General features: G+C 54.1%; 5 protein-coding genes across 5 annotated transcripts; 2 read left to right on the forward strand and 3 right to left on the reverse strand.

Moving 5' to 3' along the window:
- Positions 1 to 224: 224 nt before the first annotated feature.
- ERG4 (C-24(28) sterol reductase) lies at positions 225 to 2,809 on the forward strand (the record flags this gene model as incomplete). The annotated part of the gene is made up of 3 exons (XM_062876025.1): positions 225 to 851; positions 1,099 to 2,731; positions 2,798 to 2,809. Exons 1-3 carry the CDS (start codon positions 811 to 813, stop codon positions 2,807 to 2,809), a joined length of 1,686 nt encoding a protein of 561 aa, XP_062734579.1. The 5' UTR covers positions 225 to 810.
- A 1,154-nt stretch (positions 2,810 to 3,963) lies between these two features.
- QC761_203000 (uncharacterized protein) lies at positions 3,964 to 6,021 on the reverse strand (the record flags this gene model as incomplete). The annotated part of the gene is made up of 1 exon (XM_062876026.1): positions 3,964 to 6,021. The coding sequence occupies one exon, from the start codon at positions 6,019 to 6,021 to the stop codon at positions 3,964 to 3,966; it is 2,058 nt and encodes a 685-aa protein (XP_062734580.1).
- A 716-nt stretch (positions 6,022 to 6,737) lies between these two features.
- On the forward strand, positions 6,738 to 8,315 carry QC761_203010 (uncharacterized protein; the record flags this gene model as incomplete). The annotated part of the gene is made up of 2 exons (XM_062876027.1): positions 6,738 to 6,984; positions 7,040 to 8,315. 2 exons carry the CDS (start codon positions 6,738 to 6,740, stop codon positions 8,242 to 8,244), a joined length of 1,452 nt encoding a protein of 483 aa, XP_062734581.1. The 3' UTR covers positions 8,245 to 8,315.
- Positions 8,316 to 8,663: 348 nt separating this feature from the next.
- Positions 8,664 to 16,068, reverse strand: CDC15 (Protein kinase of the Mitotic Exit Network). Its single transcript, XM_062876028.1, has 9 exons — positions 15,079 to 16,068; positions 14,541 to 14,675; positions 14,415 to 14,444; positions 14,286 to 14,350; positions 13,789 to 14,230; positions 12,909 to 13,727; positions 12,083 to 12,808; positions 11,543 to 12,032; positions 8,664 to 11,415 (listed from the first exon to the last, which is right to left on the reverse strand). The coding sequence occupies exons 1-9, from the start codon at positions 15,292 to 15,294 to the stop codon at positions 9,467 to 9,469; spliced, it is 4,872 nt and encodes a 1,623-aa protein (XP_062734582.1). The 5' UTR covers positions 15,295 to 16,068; the 3' UTR covers positions 8,664 to 9,466.
- A 500-nt stretch (positions 16,069 to 16,568) lies between these two features.
- Positions 16,569 to 18,961, reverse strand: QC761_203040 (uncharacterized protein). Its single transcript, XM_062876029.1, has 3 exons — positions 18,658 to 18,961; positions 17,841 to 18,471; positions 16,569 to 17,783 (listed from the first exon to the last, which is right to left on the reverse strand). Exons 1-3 carry the CDS (start codon positions 18,666 to 18,668, stop codon positions 17,085 to 17,087), a joined length of 1,341 nt encoding a protein of 446 aa, XP_062734583.1. The 5' UTR covers positions 18,669 to 18,961; the 3' UTR covers positions 16,569 to 17,084.
- Between the last annotated feature and the right edge of the window lie 285 nt (positions 18,962 to 19,246).

Genomic DNA, 19,246 nt, shown 5'->3' on the forward strand with positions numbered 1-19,246 from the left:
GGAGGTATTAGGTAATACTAGTATTTCGCCGGGTTGGGTGCCGCACCAGCCACGAATGAGGCTGGATGGCTGGAATACTGACAGATTGTGGCTCGGGCAGTGTCATGCAAAGGGACGCGGGAACTGCCGAGTGGTCAATTGGGTTGGTTCAGCTGGGTTAGATTCCCCGCTATTTCTGCTGTGATCCTGCCAATTGTTTTGCGCAGATGGGAGCTCGCTGCTTTCTCGGCCGGCGGGTGAGAGAGCGAGAGAGAGAGAGAGAGAGAGACATGGGTCGGGAATGTCGTTGCAGTGTGCCAGCAAAGAGACACAGCAGCAGTAGCGAGCAGCAGCGAATCTTGGCCCTTGTCGGATGTCTTTTTGTACCTACCGTGTACAACGATTTTTGGGTGCTGTTTTTTTGTCTCGATCCCGCTCCTTGTCGCGTTTCCCCTCCCCCTTTTCGACCTCAAGGCGCAGTGTTCTCTTTTTTCCCCTTCTTCTTCATACCTAGGTGTCCTAGTTTACCTCGCCTCTCTCTTGCGCCCGCCACCTACCATCATATCGAATCATATTCTTACGGTTACACTCCGCGCACCCTGTACGCGCTGCTGCTTGCTCCACACCTCGACTAGGGAATACTAGTATCCAGATCGACCTAAACGACAGGGGTGTTGTTGTGTGTGGTGGGTGTGAGCTTGTTGCTCTGCTTTCACACAATTTCCGATCTTTTTTCTTTTTGTTGCTGTTGTCGGTTTTGACCCCCAAGTACGATCACGCTCGAAAAGTATATAAGACTGCGCGCGCCTGCCCCGTCGCGTTGTGGTCAAGATGTCTTCTGGGACTAGATATTCTCTGAGGCAGACGCCTAGGTGAGTTGATACTTTTGGTTTTTTTTTGTTTTGTTTACACTACTGTTGCCCAACTTTGCCACCTGTTTACTTGGTGGTGGTGGTGGTCTCTGGCGCAAACTGGTATCGCGTTTATAGTGTTTACACCCACCTAGGGGAATCAACCTCCCCTTTTGCGGTGTGGCCGGCTGGAATGCGCCGAGATCATGCCATACCCCTCTACAGCAATTGGTCGGTGATGAACGGGGTTGCTGACAGTATGGAACAGGAAAAAAGAACTGTTTGATGGTATGGTAGAAACGCCTGCTCGCCGCAACACCCGTCGCAAGAATCAGCCCTCTATCGCGGAATCCGACGCCGAGTCTACCTCAGCCTCCGAGACGGTTGCCAGCATGGCCACCAAATCTGTGCGCCAGCGTGGCGTCGCCAAGTTCACCGAGCACGTCGACGAGGTCCCTACGGCCCCCACCACTCCCGAGAGCGACTCCTCCAAGCCCCTCCTCGACAAGAAGGTCAAGACCAATGGCGCCGCCGAGAAGGAGGAGAAGATTGTCGACGGGTGGAAGCCCGGTATGGACCCCAAGGTTGACCTCTCGGGCGAGTACGAGTTTGGTGGGCCTTGGTTCGTGTCTGTCATGATGATCGGATTCCCTCTTCTCATGTGGTACATGTGGATCGGTGCCGAGTACTATGACGGCAAGCTCCCCCTCCCTGAGGCTGGTCAGTCCTGGACCGACTTTGGCAAGCACCTTTACAACCTCTGCTACACTGGCGCGTTCCCCCATGCCAAGGCTTGGGCCATTTACTGGATCTTTTTCGTTGTGGAGGGTGCCATGTACTGCCTGATGCCCGGTGTCTGGGCTTACGGCAAGCCCCTTCCTCACAAGAACGGCGAGCAGCTCAAGTACTACTGCTCAGCCTATGCCTCGTTCTACACCACCATCGCCCTCGTTGCCGGCCTTCACTTTTCCGGCATCTTCCCGCTGTACACCATCCTCGACGAGTTTGGTCCCCTGCTCAGTGTGTCCATTTTCAGCGGCTGGCTGGTCTCGTTCATCGCCTACTTCTCGGCCCTCTACCGCGGCGCCCAGCACCGCATGTCTGGCAACCACATCTACGACTTCTTCATGGGCGCTGAGCTCAACCCCCGCATGTTTGGCATTCTCGACTTCAAGATGTTCTTTGAGGTGCGCATGCCCTGGTACATCTTGTTCCTCCTGTCGTGCGCCGCCGCGGCCCGCCAGTGGGACCAGTACGGATATGTCTCTGGAGAAGTCGGCTTCCTGGTGCTCGCTCACTACCTTTACGGCAATGCTACTTCCAAGGGCGAGGAGCTGATTGTTTCTTCATGGGACATGTACTATGAGAAGTGGGGCTTTATGTTGATCTTCTGGAACCTGTCCGGTGTTCCCCTGTCGTACTGCCACTGCACCTTGTATCTCGCCAACCACGACCCTTCGACGTACAGGTGGAACAGGTATTTCCTAGTCGCGCTTTATGTGGCGTACCTGTTTGTGTACTGGGTCTGGGACACGACCAACAGCCAGAAGAACGCCTTCAGGGCCATCGAGAAGGGCAAGCTGGTGAAGCGCAAGACATTCCCCCAGCTGCCGTGGCAGGTGGTGAAGAACCCCAAGGTTATCGAGACGGGGTTGGGGGACAAAATTTTGGCGGATGGGTGGTACGGCAAGGCGAGAAAGATTCACTATAGCTGTGATACGTTTTTTGCGCTGAGCTGGGGGTTGATTACTGGGTTTGAGAGCCCATTCCCGTGGTTTTATGGGGTTTTCTTTACGATTATGATTGCGCACAGGGCGTGGAGGGATATTCACCGGTGCAGGGAGAAGTATGGGGAGGCTTGGAAGGAGTATGAGAGGCAGGTGCCTTATTTGTTTATTCCGGTAAGTTTGACATTCATTCTGCGAATCTGGGGTTAGAAAAGGGGGTTGATGCTGACCGGATGTTAGTACGTCTTTTAAAGGGATGCGTGAACAGTGCCCGATGGGTTGGTTGTTTGGAGCTGCAGTTGCATTGCAGGTTGTCGGGTAGATGCATCATTGCGGGCAGGTGACACGTGGCCACTACCTCGGGCAAGGTTGAAGGGGGATGGGATGAACAGGTGGGATGAGGTTTGAAGTCTAATCCTGAAGAATGAAAGAATTGATGATACGGGACGAACGATGATTTGGGTTAGGATGGGTATGGATACGGGTATGGGATAGGATATCCGATACCTTTGGTAGGATAAGGACGGGACGGACGGACGGACGGACGAAGGGGAATACCTGGGGTTGGTGATGTGAAAGGAAAAAGGATGGAAAGGAGGGCGGGATGGAGGGTTCAAAATTTGTTTGCTTTGAGTTTGTGTTTTCTGTTGTTGCTTTCTCATTTTTGCACAGCAGGAAGCAGGCGAAAGCAAAAGCGGGCGAGTTATAGTGGGATTTATCTCTTGTTGTAATCGTTAATGCCTTTTTTCGACATTTTTGGGTTGTTTTTTTGGGGGGGAAGAGTTACATGTTTATTGGATTATTTTTGCGTGTCTGCTTTTTGATGTTTGGTGGTTTTGATGCAAAACTTTGATGTTGGGTCCTCGGATTCATGGGATTGCTGGAGTCATCAAAGACAGGAAGGGGTGTAATGAGCGAGCGAGTTCGTGTAGTTGATTCTTTGTGTGTTGAAAGGGCGTTTTCATGCCCAAGTTAGGTACTTACGATGATGATGATGATGATGATGATGATGATGATAATGATGATGGGTGCTTGTATGTCTTTCAAAAAGGAATTTCATGGAATTCGTAAACATGTCAGAAGAGCACATACATAGGTAAACTTAGTATTGAAATTTACACATATAATCTACTCTTCTCATCAAGTTCAAAGCTATCCCCCTCCAGCCGCCCCCACCTTTTCTTTGGCCGCCCATATTTCGCTTAAATCAACTCTGTCGAAAAACAAATACTCCCGGTTACAAACAGTCTAAGAGAAAAAAGAGAGTGGGTATCTACAGCAATCCTACATCCTTTCACACAGCAGCAAAGAAAAACGCCAAAACCAAAAACCACATGCTAGCCAACCCTCGCTATACGTGTTTCCCTCTCCTCATTTACCACCCATTTTTCTTCCCACACCAATCCTCAAACCCCCCTCTTCCTCAGATCAACCATCATAACCTCCCTCGCCTCCTCCATCCCCTGCCCCTCCCTCCCACCAACCTCGTCCCTCACCCTAAGGGAAGGCCCGGTCTTCATCTCCTCCCACCCCTCCCTGCCATCCCACCTCCCCGCCTTGGTGTAATCGCCCCTCGTCCCCCCCGAAACCCACGCAAAACGAAAGTATTCCGGCTCGTCCTTCACTAACCCTTTTGGCCGTGTCCACGTAACATTCGACACCACCCCACTGCTCCCAGCCCCGGGCGCAGAGTTGCCATCATCAAAATATGTCCTAAACCTCTCCACGTCATTGACCAACACGCTGATGCCATCGTATGACGGGGCGGGCGGTGCTTCCCATGAGAAGGTTATGCTGGTGTTGGGAGAAATCTTCGGCTCATCAATCACCGGAAGAGGCGACTGAATCGGCGCATCCCCCCTCAGAGCGAGCGCAGTCTGCAAAACCGGATCGAACCCCCATCTCGCGATCCCGTTGATAAACAACCCCAGCAAAAGACCCTGAAACAACAACGACGGGCGAGTCTGAAGCGAGGTGCCCGGCAGGAGCAAAAGCGCGAGGATGTAATGATGAATACGCAAGTTCTGACCCGGCAGCAGCAAGAAAATAATCAAGCAAACAGCAAACAACCCGTACAGTTTGAGGTGAGACCTCAACCTTGCTTCTTGCCTGAAAAACCAGATCTGGAAGACCACAGCAAAGAAGAGGACGATGATGATGATTGCCAAAGCGGCGCGGGCACCGGGTTGTTGGTTTATGTCGTGGCTGTTGAGTCGCTGGATGGGGATGAAGTCAAAGGTGTAGTTTGTCAACGACCCAACCCACGCGCCGCCGAGCCAGAGGATCGTCTTTTCCACGTGGGCGGTCAGGCCTTTGAGGGTGCGCCGGATGCCCATCTTGTCGTACATCACCCAGGCGACGAACATGGCCGGGAGGTAGAGGCCGATTTCGCGGGAGAAGAGGGAGGCAAGGTCGGTGTAATTAGGAGTGTCCATTGCCATCCCGACTGTCCAGAACAGGCCGCTGAATTGGGTGAAGAAGAAGAGGCCTGGGTGGCTGACGAAGAGGGAGAAGACTGTCGTGAAAACGACCGAGATGGCGAGGAGGGACCAGCGGGGGTCACGGGAGGAGCATTCGACGTCGGGTTCGAAGGTGAAGCTGAGGGGGAAGTAGGAGTCGAAGGGGACCGAGGTGATGCCATTGCGCTTGGTGCTGTTGTAGTTGGATTGGAGTCCCACCAGGCGGACGACACCACAACCGCCTGTGGCATCCGAGATGACGCCCGCATGGATGGCAGAGCCGCAGATGAAGGAATCGCCTCTGTAGATGGCCGGTCCGTCTCCATCAGCAGGAGGCCCGCCGACGACCAGCGGCTTGTAGATGACTTCTTGATCGCCAACCGCCCGGGGATTCAACACCTGGTAACTCCCACAGTTGCCTGGGCACCTGAACGGGAAACCCCCATCATCAAACGGTCTGCAGTCGATGCCGTCCAGGCCACAGCCGTTACCTGCGATCCAGTAGGTCGAGCCGCAACCAATCTTGACCAGTCTTCCCCATTCTGCAATCTCGCTCACCGATTGCCCGTTTTTGAGCGTAAAAGCAAAGGATACGATCCAGACGACATACAAGACGAGCACAAGCGCGGCTCTGTGGAGTTTGTTGGGTAGGTACCTATTCAGTAACACAATCGGGAACTGCTGCACCTGGGGGAACAGCGGTTCGATCCGGAACCGTCGAGGTACAGCAGGCCCCTCGGTCCATTCGACACCAGCCTTTATCCACCGGCGCACCGGGTACGGAACCCACTTGAACCGTTTCCACGAATTTTCGTCTTGGATAAACCGCGGTGTTGGTGGGGAGCTGTCAGCCTCGTCTGCATTCCGGGCTTCTCGGATAGGCGCATCGGGGTGGTTGTTGTCGACGATAAGGATGTTGGCATTGCTCGAGGCAGCGGTGGACGTGGTACCGGAAGAGTCGCCGTTCACACCTGCTTCTCTTTCGATATCATTTGTCTCGCCCATGTTTTTACCCACCTACGGCCCAAGGACAACAGCAAACAAGACACAACAAAGGGGGACGGACGGGCAGGGTAAACGAGCGATTGTATTTAAGGACTCAAAGAAGGAAAAAATACAACGAGGCAGAAAACAACTAGGGACGGCAGAGGAGGGGGAGCATAGCCAAGGACATGTCGGGATAAGCAATGACAAACAACAAATGCCATGAACAACCGTCCGAACTCCGAGAAGCCCGCGCCCGTCTCAACTGGCTTTTTAGCGCAACGCTGGCACACGCTGCCCTGTTCCTGTCCCCCTGTAGGCAGGGCTGAATGCGGGGACCCTAGCCGCTACCTGACGTAAGCACGGACTTGAGACCCCAGTGGATATCTCATTAGCGGGTGCATCAGCCCCGATAGAAACAAAACCGTTTGACCCCAAGGTTTCCACTTTGGGCGACTGTGTGCTTGGCATCGAGGGGCAGCATGAGAGCCGTCAGTGGGTGTTTGAAATTGATTCGTGAGTTAATCGTTGACATGATAAATGAAGGAGAAAAAGTACTAACATCTTCGAGCAAGACAGAGTTTGATTGATATCTCGAGTTGCGTTGCCTGAAGTACCAGGATCATCGTTACCAGTCTGCTGGGTCAGACGCTGTCAAGGATTTGATTTTCACTCGGTTCAGGAAAGACTTGAGGTCCAAGCTCGCTCATACAACCATCAACTGCAAAACTCGCAAAATGACGGTTGATACCGAGCCACAAGAACCCGAGTCGACAGCCATGAGGTTTGAAGTAGTGTCTTCGGCTCTCAAGGAGGGCACAGCAGCTGCTGCCAGAGTCGGTCGTCTGGCTCTTCCGGGACGTCGTCCCATCGACACTCCAAACTTCATCGCCGTCACTTCACGCGGCACTCTGCCTCATGTCACCCCTGACAATATCAGCAAGCACCTGCAAGTGAGCGGTGCATACTTTTCTCTCGAAGACTGTCAGTGTTCCCCCCTCATGCTCTATCAGAAACCGCTCATTAACCCCCCACCAAGTTGTCGAAAAGTCCCAGCAAAACCTCTCCCGCCCACCACCCATCTTCAGCGCCCCGACCAGCACCAACCACCCCACCCCCTTATACAGCTTCACCGGCACCCCCTCCCACATAACCACCATCCTCGCCGCCCGCCGCCTCCCCGCCGTCCCCTCCCCGATAGGCAACTCCACTAAATCCATCTCCGTCTTCACCAACACTGGCTTCCAAAACCTCTCCACAACCGACTACCTCTCCGCCGCCTCCACCCTCGAACCAGACATCACCATCCCCCTAGCCGACCTAACCAACAACTCCCCCCCAGGCACCTCCCCAACAAGCAAACGAGCCCTCCGCATGGCCGAGCGCACGGACGAGTGGATAGCAGACTGGTTCTCCTCCCCCCTCTCCACCTCCACATCAACCTTCGCCCCAGTCCTGCCAATCCCCTACCCAATCCAGTGGGAATACCTCTCCCGCCTGGCAGAAGACTACATCCCCTCGTCCCAACTCTCCGGGTTGGCAGTCCACGACCCGGATATCATCCCCGATCTTGCCACTCACCAACCCTCCCTCTTGTCCCTCCCCCTTTTGTCGCTTTCCAACCCGAGCAACCCCCACCTCATCCTCCGTCACATAGCCCTCGGAACAGACCTCTTCGCCCTCCCGTTGATAAACGCCGTATCCGACGCTGGTTTAGCCCTAAACTTCACCTTCCCCGCCCCTCCCTCTCCTGGGAGCCCCCCCCTTCCATTGGCAGTCGACCTCTCCCTCCCCTCTTTCAGCACATCCGTCACCCCCCTCTCCGAGTCCTGCACCTGCTACGCCTGCAAAAGCCACCACAAATCCTACATCCACCACCTCCTCCAAGCACGCGAGATGCTAGGCTGGACACTCCTCCAAATTCACAACCACGCGACCATGTCCGCCTTTTTCGGCGGGATCCAGCGGTCGATCAAGGATGCCACCTTTGAAGACGAGAGGTTGAGTTTCAGCAGGGTGTACGACAGCGAGATGCCCGCGGGGGTGGGGGAGAGGCCGAGGATGAGGGGGTACCAGTATAAGAGTCAAGGAGGGGAGGAGAATGCCGGAAAAAAGAAGAATAAGCCTGCATGGCAAAAGGAACTGGCGGTTGAGGATGACAAGGTTGAGGTACCGGAGACAGATGGAGGGAGGGTATTACAGGAGAAGGGGGTTGGGGAGGTGGTAAAGGGGTCAGGTAGATGAAGCGAAATAGACCTGGAGATGGGAAGAAAAAAGAATAATAAATAAAAAATAAATAAAAATATAAAAAACAATATCTTTCCTTTTTTGTCAAAGTCCTGGTCCAAGAGATGAATCTCGTCACCGGTAGATACATCCATCCATGTTTTGATAAAACACTCAAAACCACCTTTTAATCACTACCTATCCAATATTTCTACCCTTTTCCACATGTCACACACCGCAGCAAGTTATATACAACCCCCAAACACCCCATTTACCCAGACAAAACATGATTCATCAAACCACACCCTATTCATTATAACCCTTTATATACCCTATAATAACAAAAAAAAAAAACCTTATCCTATCTCTCTACGCCTTTCCCTAGTTTCCTTATTTTTTTTTGGTTTTTTAACCCTCTCCCGCCCCTTCCCATCTTCTGCCCCACCACCGTTATCCTTCCCCTTTACTCATTCATACCAGGCAGGATGTTCTCCCTAGCTTCAGACACCGCCTTCAATCCGGCAACCCGCATTCCCCTCCTGGGTCGTTCTTGTAACTGCAACAGGCCCAAGACTCCCTGTCGGTGTTCCCTTTGTGGACTACTACTCAGCATGGCGCTGATTCGTGACGTATACCTTCCCGCGCTGGCTGGCGTGGCGGGAGTAGCTGGGCTAGGGGTTGCTGGGATAGGAGCAGGAATGGTGGGTCGAGTAGGACTGGTAGGTCGTGAGGGAGTAGCTGGCTCCAGAGAAACATGCGCGGGCCTAATAGCAGGAGTTGGTGCCGTTACAGGAGTTAAGACCGGAGCAGGAGCAGGAGCAGCAGCAGCAACAGGACTATGAACCACCACCGTCTCCATCCCCTCCTCCCCATCACCAGGAGCAGCACCCGTCCGATGGATAATAACCGTGCTGGCCCCTCCCCCCTCCACCACAGACCCCGTATCAGGCGTAACAGGTGACGGGGGTGGTGCCGGCGGCAGCATACTCCCACCACTCCCACCAACACCAACCCCGGGCGTCCCAGGATCCGGGATCCTCCCCCTCTGCCTCTGATGCAACAGATACTGCTGGTGATGCAGCCTCTGCTGCAACAGCTGGTGTTGACTTCTTCCACCTGCACAACCACCACCACCACCAGCAGCAGTCTTAGCAGGCGACGGACTCAGCCCGCTCCCTCCAGCCCTCCCATCATCCACCACCTCATGATACACCCTCTTCTTCATCGGCGAGTCACCTTTCTAAGGCCACCTCCCCTTATTGTCCCCCCCATCCCGTCCCCCAGCCGGCAGGTTCACATCCGAAACCGACTCCATCCTCGAAATCGAACTCGGCGCCCTCGCCCTCCTGACTTTATTCCCGCTCTGTCCAGACGTGGCCGTCGTAGCCGTCGTCCCGCTGCTCCCAGTAGACAAACTAGTCGATCCGCTCCCCCCACTGGCATCCCGCTCCCTCTCTATCCTTTCCAGCCTCTCCCCTAACCTATCAGCACCGTCCTGCCTCGCAGACTGGCTGAACCTCTCACTGCTGCTGCTGTCTTGCCGGGCACTCTGGCTAAAATAACTCCGGCTTTGGGAGTGACTATCCCTTCTGGCTTGGTGCCCAAACGCGGCAGAGCTACTGCTCGGTCTATTGGAACTGCTCGGGTTCACAAGATTGAAACCCGCTGCTGATAAAAAGCTAGAGCTTGTCGGGCTGGCAGAGTACTGCGACGCTCCCGTGATGGAGATCGACGATCCAGATCGTAACCGGCCCATGACGTGCTCCCGACTGCTAAGAGAAGAATCACTCCTCTCTGCCCTCGTAGCGGTAATAGGCATCGACGCCGCAGTCGACAAGCTCGGCCGTGTAAAATGCGAATGGCTCGTCCTCGGCAACCGACTCTTCACCCCCGACCCAGAAGACGGACTCATCGCCAACCCGGCCGCCGTGGCATCTTGGCTCACCCTCCTAGGTATGCTCGTCGCCACCACGGCCCCTTCTCTACTCCTCGGCCGAAACAACGCCGCCTCCCTATCCTGCGCCAACCCCACCGCCGTCCTCTTCGGCGTACTATTCGCAACCTCGATGTAAGCCGCCGCACTCGAGCTCGACTGGCTAGCCCGATGCCCCGTCGGTGTATGCGGCCCACCACCACCACCGCTCAAGTGCAAGCCCCCAGGCGGCGTATAACTGGTATTCCTCCTCGGCCCACTCCTGCTCCTCCCCGCACCCACCCCCGCTCCTCCTACCGACCCCCCCATCGACCCCTGAACACTGTTCCCCAACCCCAACCCACTCAACGCCAGCGCCTCATGCTGCAGGTCATTGCCAAAGTGAGCCCTCACCAGCTCCCCAGCCAAATTCCTAACCAGCACCGCCGGGTCCTTATCCGCCAACCCCTGAATATCATCAAACAACGCCCTCAAGTGCTTCCCCGTGTTGGACGAGTTGTTGGACGACATACTCAAATTATGCGCCTCGCACCCATCCATAATATTCCTCACCAGCCTCAGCAAATTCAACCTCACCACCGCCTTCTTATGCCCCAGCTTCTGGGCAATCCCGGCGTACATCTCCGCCTTGGCCAGACTCGCCGCCACGGCAGGACTCAGCCTCAAGACTTTGAGCAACGGCTCCAAAAGGTTCGGATCAAAAGCATTCGCCTTGGCAGGGTTAAAACAGCTCACAATAGCCGTCATAAACATCCCATCCATCAAGTGGCTCTCCACCTTGGCCGTCTCCTCCTGCAGCCAGACATGGATCGCATCCAGCGCAGTGACTTGCCAGTACTGATCAGCCAGCAGGGTAACGTAAAACTCCAATCCGTGATTCTGCCAGAGATACCTCCTCCCTTTGCTGCCGGAATGTGCCATATCGCAGAGAATAGGCAGGACAAACTCCTTTGGTGGGCGGTCCGTCTTCATGATTTTGAGGAGTAGCGGAATAATCCCATTGCTGGCGGCATATTCTTGGCGTTCTTTGCTTAGTCGACAAAGATTGAACATGGTGTTGAGGACTTGGTTCGAGATCTCGCGGAAGTGCTTCTGTCCCTTCTTCATCGAGAGACTCAGCACATCGATCAAGAAATCAATCGCATCGGCCGAGTGAAGTGCATCCAAAACCGCTGAGCACTGCGACATGTTCTTGATGAACTTGAGCATCGTGATCTGATGAGCAGGTGTCATCCGTCTCAGATCCTTGAGGACCGCTTTTCAGATCATTAGCAACCCTTTTCTCCGTAAAAACAAATAATAAAAAATAAAAGAAAAATTAAAAAAAAATTAAATAAATAAAAATAAAATAAGAAAAAAAAAAAGGAGGGGGGGGGGACTTACTCTTTAAAACCTGCCTCTCAGCCACAACCTCCTTCACATACGCCTCCGCCTGGGAGAACAGATAAAAAATCCCCACAATCCTCCCCTCCACCAACTCGCTCAGCTCATCCCCCCGCTCCTCGTCCAGCACCTTGTGCAATATCGCCGCCAGCGGATCCAAAATCTTGCTCCTGCTGAAAATCCGGCAGAAATCATTCTTCGGCGTCGGCCCCTGCAGCTCAAACACATTCCATATCCCATTCACCCCAATCAGCACCAGATCCTGACTCGTCTCATAGTCCTCATCCAGAAACTCCACCAAGACATTCAACCCGCCCGCGCTGACAAACATTTGCAATGTCAGGGTAGAAGTCTGATACATCTGCCTCACAAACGCCGCAGCCTCGAGCCGAATCTCATTCGAGTACTGTCTGGCGGCAAACTTGGTGACGATCGGTATCCCACCGACGAAGCACAAGTTCTCTTGCAACTCCACATCATCAAGGATAATCTACCCCTTTGTTAGTCCCCTTCCCACGACACCCAATTCACAAAACTCACCGCATTAACAATCCTCAACAACCCCAACACCATGCCCCCCCGACTCTTAACCCCACACCCCTCCAAAATCTCCAATATCGGCAGCAGCCCATGCGCCCCCATGATCAGCCCCTTCACCTCCTCCCCCCCCTCCCACAAATACGCCAGCAAATCCTCGGCCAGCTCCCCCAACACCTCCTCATCCTCCACCTGCCTCATCTTGGACAAACTCTTCACCAAACTCTCCACCTTCTCCGCCATCCTAGCATGTCGATCTCTCGCAATATTCGCCGCCAAATCCATCTCGTCCATCCACCCCGGCTCCTCCATCATGGCAAACGGATCGTCCTCGTCCCCGTCGTCGTCCCCAAGCCAGCTGCTATTCGACAGCTTACTCAGCACCAGCTGCTGCTGCTGCTGCTGACCATCTTCACTCCCCCTATCACTTTCTTCAGCCGTCGCCTCGTTCTTCAAGAAAGACGTCGCGTTGTCAGTCCCCGGGACAACGCCAAATATATCCGAGAAATCCTCGTCCTGCTCGTCCTCGGCAAACTTTGTAATCTCCACTTGCGATCTCGTCCTTCGAACAGGCGGTTCAGGCGGCTGTAACGACGACCCCGTCGTTGCTGGCGGTCTCGAGGAGTTAGGTCTCCTTATGCTAGCCCCCAAGGGAGGTTGCTGGTGTTGAGTGGCCGATCTCGGTGGAGGACTGGTGAGATCCGAGGGGTGGAACAGCTGTGGAGCTTCCTATAAAATCATCAATAGTTAGTCTCTATTTATTGATCTCATCTCCTCAATGTCCACAATAAACATGGTCATTCTCCTCAGCACAATAGAAAAAACATACCTTGACAACCCCCAATCTCCTGTCAAAAACCCCCTCGTTATCCGCAAACAAATCCGAATAATCATTGTCCCCCGACTGCTCCCGATACAGCAAATCTGGCCTCGGCGGTAGCTCAAACTTGCCGTTGTTCCCCAACAACTGCTGCTTCGTCGGTGACTTTGACACCCTGCTATCCCTGCTCCTCTGCCTCCTATGCTTCTCACTCAACCGGTCACTGCTCTTCTTCGGCCGTGGCCGTATCGTCTGCTCCTGCGCATCAAAGCTCTCAGACCAGTGCTTTGGCCCTTTGATCGTCAGCAGCTCCCCCTCAAAGTTATCATCCCAGTTTTCCGAGTCCTGGTGGCTGTCAATAGAAGCAAACGCCTTGAGCCGGTCGCTGGACAACAACCCCCCAAAGTTATCCTGCCCCTTGATATGCGGGAGGTGAAGAGCCGTGGGCGAGATAGCAGACGCAAAGTCGTTGTCCCAGTTGTCGTCGTCGGGTACCTCTGGTGATCTGAACGCATCGGGAGTAGGTCTCTGCTTCGTCACCAGCGTCAAGGGGCCCCTGATGTTCGTAGCCAGGTTCGGCCGCTGGCTGATCGGGCCGTTGCTCTGATCAGACCCAATCGAGACTCTCATGTTGTGCTCCGAAGACCTGAGAGCCTTATTCCACTGCTTAACCTCCTCAACCGCCTGGTTGAAGTTGGCAGGTGGTCTCGACACCGGAGCGTCCGTCCTCCTGCACCCAATAATCCACGGGTGCTTCATCAGCTTCTTCGCCGTAACCCTCAGATTCGGATCTTTCTGAAAACAAGCCATAAGAAAGTCCCTCGCAACCTATCCCACCCAAATCATTAGCCCTCCCCCGAAACCCGTCCTACCCCAAAAAAAAACTCACCGGAGACACCCCCTCAGGCAAAGGAGGGTGATCATCATTAACAATGGCAAACAGCGCCGGCATAGCCGCCAAGTTATGATACGGCGGCTTCCCCTGCAGCAGCTCAATAACCGTACACCCGACGCTCCAGATATCGCTCGCCGACGTCGCACCCGACAGCTGAATAATCTCTGGCGCCATCCAGTACGGGGTCCCCACCACCTGAGCCTCCTTGTCGTTCCCCGTCATGAACTGGCTCGTCGAAACGCCAAAGTCGGCCAGCTTGACCGTCCCATCCTTGGTCGTCAGTATATTCGCCCCCTTGATGTCCCTGTGAATCACACCCTGGTCGTGCAGATACTGCAAGCCCTGTAGGACCTGAGCCATGTACACGCCCACCAAGTTCTCGGGAAACTTTCCGTACGCCTTGCAAATCGAATGCAGTGATCCATTTTCGCAGTACCTAAAATACGAGTCAGCCGTCTCCCCATTCCCTCCGTAACAAACAAAAAACTCACTCAAGGATGATATTCAAGCACTCGGCCGTCTTGACAAACCCGACATACTTGACGATATTCGGATGCTGTACCACCCTTGTCAGCCTTTTCCCCCTTTCTTCTAACCCCTACCCATGCATCACAACTCACATTGAGATTCTTCAACAAATCGATTTCAACCTGCAGATCAACAACCCATTAGCAAAGCCCCGGCATTCCCCCAGTCTTGTCCCACCACCACCCCTCTCGGTCCGGTATCTTCTCAGCCAAACCTACCTCAACCATACGCAGCTCACTCTTCGGCACATCCACCAGCTTGATCTGCTTAACAGCCACCGCCTCCCCGGTCCCCCAATTAAAGGCCTTGTAGACAGATCCGAAAGCTCCCTTTCCGATGCAGTCTCCTAGTCTCTACATAGAATTTTGGTCAGCTTATGTCTCATAACCCAGTGAAAACAGTCCGGGGCGGGGTGTGTGTATGCAAAAGTGTGATGTATCAACCCCAAAACAAACAAGAAAAAAAACCCAATCCCAATCCCGCCAAGCCACACACATGCGTATCCTGCACCGGGGTATGTATGGCGGACGGTATACTGCACACCCCCTCCATACATTCCCCTCCCCTCCCCTCCCCTCCCCCACAACACGAAAAAGAAAAGAGGCAGCATGGCTTTCGGGTATCGGGAAATCCCAGTCCATAAAGTGATCGATCCAATCTGATAGGAAGGGTAGACCTAAAGAAAAAAAAAAGAAAAACAAACGTCCTCCGGAAGGGGGGGTCAGTGAGACAGAAAAGAAAAAAAAGAAAACCTACATAATCCTTCAACCCCGGATCCTGCACCGGCTTCTCCAACCGATAACTCTGCTCCCTCCTCGGCGTCCCCGGTGTCTTGCTGCTGCCCACCACCGCCTGCTGTTGTTGCTGTTGCTGTAGCTTCCCCCCATTCCCACCGCCTTGATGATATGCCGCCGCCGCCCTGTCCGAACCAGAGGTTCCTATCGGCGGCGGTGGTGGTGGTGGTGGTGCCATGCCTGGCTGGTGCTGTCACTCTCCCAAACCCTCCTTGTGCCCTTTTCCTCAATTGTAATAGTTGTCGTTGTGTGGTATTCCTCCTCCACCAGCAGCAGCAGGAACCGGCGGTAAGAGGTAAGAGAAGGGCGTCGGTACCCTGATGGTCATATCCCCGCGCCCTCAATCCTCCGCGGGGTCTCGATACTGGGCGATGGGACTGAAATAAATGGATTTTATTGGAGGGGTAGATACGTCCTCGCAATTCGTCCGTATTTCTCTCGCACCTGGCGGGGAAAAGACGCAGCAAACAGAGCTATCCTTGAGGTTGTTGGAGCCTCGGTTTTGCGGGTTGGGGCTCCGAGCAAGCAAGCAGTAGGTGAACAATCGCTCCCAATATTCACCGTCGTCAGCAGCGGGGCTACCTAAATCAATTCGTTCCTTCGTTCGCTCGTTCGTCGTGAATTCCCCGTCGTCGTCGTCGTCGTCGTTCGTTCGTTCGTTGTAGTGAATCAAAGAGAAATTATCCCACCACTTTCCCTGCCCGCTCAGGTAGTTTGGTGTCGGATATCGGACGATGCAGACGCAACAAGCGTTCCCTGTCAGGCTCCAAGGCCAGTACAACAAAAGAAGAAGAAGAAAGAAAAAAGATTCATGCAATCCCCTCCCCTCAGGCAATAAAAAAAAGCCCCAAGTTTCAAGAATGCACCCCAGACAATACTGAAAACCCAGATCGCAAAATCGCGGGGTACTTAAACTAGGTATCTCCCCTCTCTCTCTCTCTCTCTCTCTCTCTCTCTCACTCTCTCTCCAAAGTTTCAACCAAAGAAACAGGAAATCGGAGGTCGAGATCCAGGCCAGGCAGGGCTGGGCTGCAGCCAGCGCCCCCCATGCCCCCCCCCCAGTGGACCGTGCCTGCAGCAGGGCCAACATTGGCGTGTCACCCACTTTTGTTTAGCGCCTGAGTAAAGTAAAGTGGTAGGTAATGCCGCTACTTTCCATCCTCACCTCAGGGGCAGGGGTTATGAACTGTAAGGATGACACCTACCTGGGAGAAATGTTAATGTATGTATGTTATAACCAAAAGATTGTGAATAATAGGTTGATACTGGTATGCTATCTAACCAAGGAATACGTGCCGCCTCTTCTCTTCTTGTTGCTCAGAGTCTCAACAATCCAAGTCTGAACATGTTCCCCCTATCCCATGACAACTCTCAGACTCCCCCTCCTTCCCACCGTGCCATCCACCCAGAGGAATTCATCATGAGCCGTGTTTGAGAAAGAGTGCACCACACACACATAAAAGGCGGGGATAACCTCATGCATGACACCGTGAAACAAAACAAAACAAAACAAGGAGTCACGATGGTGAACCCTGGAACAATAATCCATCACATCTGCTGCTGCCTCCTCCAACTCTTAAGGGCCAGTTGCCCAAAACTACCTCTATGTACAGAGAATATCATACAAGTCATCAATCCACCATTAACCCTATGTGACTGAGAAACCAACCACCGCTGTGATCCTTGCAAACAATAAAACTAATACAAAGCTGTTGGTGCATCATTATAAGCCATATATTTCCTTCAAAGCCAAGAGTAAACAGCAATACCCACAAGCAAATGGGATGCACTTTTTTCCATGACAAGCTGCCAGACCGATACCAAAGGGTAATCCCTAAAACCAAAGCCCAGTAACGCCGTAAAACCAAATGTGCCAATGACATTCAGAAACGCTTTTGCCGAGAATGAAAAAAAATGAAAAAAAAATGAAAAAATCAATAAACCGCTTCGAGAAATACACCCGGTGGCTCAGTTGGCCGAGGCCTCGCGGGACAAAGTCCTGCTCAATCCCACCTCTGCCCACCAGTCGTCTGGAATATCCTCACGTTGAGCAAGGCTGCGGACGAGCCGCTGCATCACCTCAACTCCACCAAAGACCGAGGGGTCGTCGCTGCTGCTGCCGCTACGCCCGGCAACGTCTGCCCATGACCGTCCGGTGCTTCGAGCGCGGGGAAGGATAAAATTTCTAATATCATCCTCGAGCTCGTCCTCGTCTGTGTCGGAATTGTCGCATCCCGACGCGAGCTCCACCTCGACGGTCTGGGGGTTGGTGAAAGAGGTCCTGGAAGAGGCAGCAACGGTGCTCTGTGTCGCAGCCGCCGATGCTGTAGCAGAAGCAAAGGAAGAGCCGACGCTCGGGGGCTGCGGATCCGGAGCAATCGTGGTTAACAGCGTCTCCCATGCATTGTCGCCATCGGGACTAAGACTTCTGCTACGGTCACCGAGACCATCAATGCCCGCCGCACCATGGCCAATAGCCGGGGGAACAAGAAGGGTTGACCCGCTGCGCTGAGCGCGTTCCTGCCGACGGGACTCAACCCATCGACGGCCGGCTGTGTAAGGATTTGAGGTTTCATCACCAAAAATGTACGATTCGCCCCGTGTGTTCGAAGCTGGTCTGCTGAAGGGAGGAGCAGCTCCCGCCGGGGATGTAGTGGAGCTCCGCGACTATGAGAAAGTCAGCAACAATGAACAGGTTGTTATGGCAACCACGACAGCACATACCGGATGATTGGGAGCCTGGGTACTCCGGAGGCTCGACACCATGGGAAGCGGTTCCATACGAGACATGTAACGGTCGCGGCGTTGAAAGTTGCTGTAGGCATCCTGTGCAGCTAACTGCGAATCGGTTGGCCGAGGTAGGATGGGGGAATTGTCGTCATCGGTTTGTGTTTGAGTCGGATTCGAGCCGGCGTGCAGGTGAGCCCAGCGCTCACCAAACATGGTGATGACTCGGTCATCGAGCCCTACGTAGGCGCGACGACGGCCATATCTGGAAGCAGCATCGGTGGGTGGCTCTAGAGCGGGTGACCGGCGCCGTGGTTGCTCAGGATCCCAATGGGTGTCATTGACAAGGCGGCGACGGTTGGGGTTGCCCCCTGCAACTGGAACTGCTGCTATATGCGCAACAGCAGGAACGGGAGGCGGCTCCAGGGTGGGTGATCGGCGGGGTTCCCAGATGGCATCCTCGAGAACGCGGCGGCGGCGCTCGCGGACCTGTTCCCGTGCGTGGTCGCGCGTGCTGTGGTATCCCCGGACAAGACGGTGCCGGCGAATGGTCGAGCGCGCTTCTGCCGAACTTTTTTCAGCGGCAGGCTTGGATTGGATGTCCGACTCGACCGGCGCTTGGTACAACCTGATTGGTGAAGATGCAGGATTAGCTCATTTCTTTGCAAAGCAAAGAAAAAGAATTGCGCCCGCGATACGGGAGTGTCTTGAAGAGGGTGCTGGTGGGCTTGCGCGATGGCAAACCCGGAAGTGGGATGGATATGCCGTTGTCCCAAGTACGGACAGGGAGGGCTGGCTTCAGGGGCAAACCTACCGGAGACCCATCTTCTGATTCACTAAGCTTCGATGGCGTCGCGTAAGGCGCTCCGGTCAAAATCGAGGCGAAAAAGGTAAGGACGGCAACGGGTGGCTAATTTTCAAAGTGGCCGTGATGATGCGCCTCGTCAATCGATGGGAACGCGATGTCGGGGGATAATGCGCCAATGTGTCGATGTCGATGTTGGGCGTCGCGGGTAATCGGGCGGAACAAGAGGGAGTTTTACGACCGGTTCGGGGGGGCTGCGTCAAAGTCCAAAGTTGGGCGGGCCATTCCTTTTTGTGGGTGGGGCTGTTTCTTCTGCTGGTGCACGGGAATGGGGCCCTTGGCGCAGAGCCTGGGCTTAGTCCCCTCTTTATAAGGATAACACTCAGCCAACCCCAGCCACAATTGTTGTTTACTGCACAAATGAAATGCTTCTATCAGTTAGTTCCATGCAAATAGCCATACCTTAAGGTCCCTTGCGCCGATCCCGCATCCCCCCCCCCCAAGCAAAAAGCTAAAATCGACAGGCTCCAGCAGTTCCCCATCGCCAATCACCGTTCTTGGCAGACCTCAAAAGCATCCGCGGGCCAATAAACACCAT

The sequence above is a fragment of the Podospora bellae-mahoneyi genome, chromosome 2, assembly GCF_035222275.1.
Source record: "Podospora bellae-mahoneyi strain CBS 112042 chromosome 2, whole genome shotgun sequence".
Classification (NCBI taxonomy): Eukaryota; Fungi; Ascomycota; class Sordariomycetes; order Sordariales; family Podosporaceae; genus Podospora; species Podospora bellae-mahoneyi.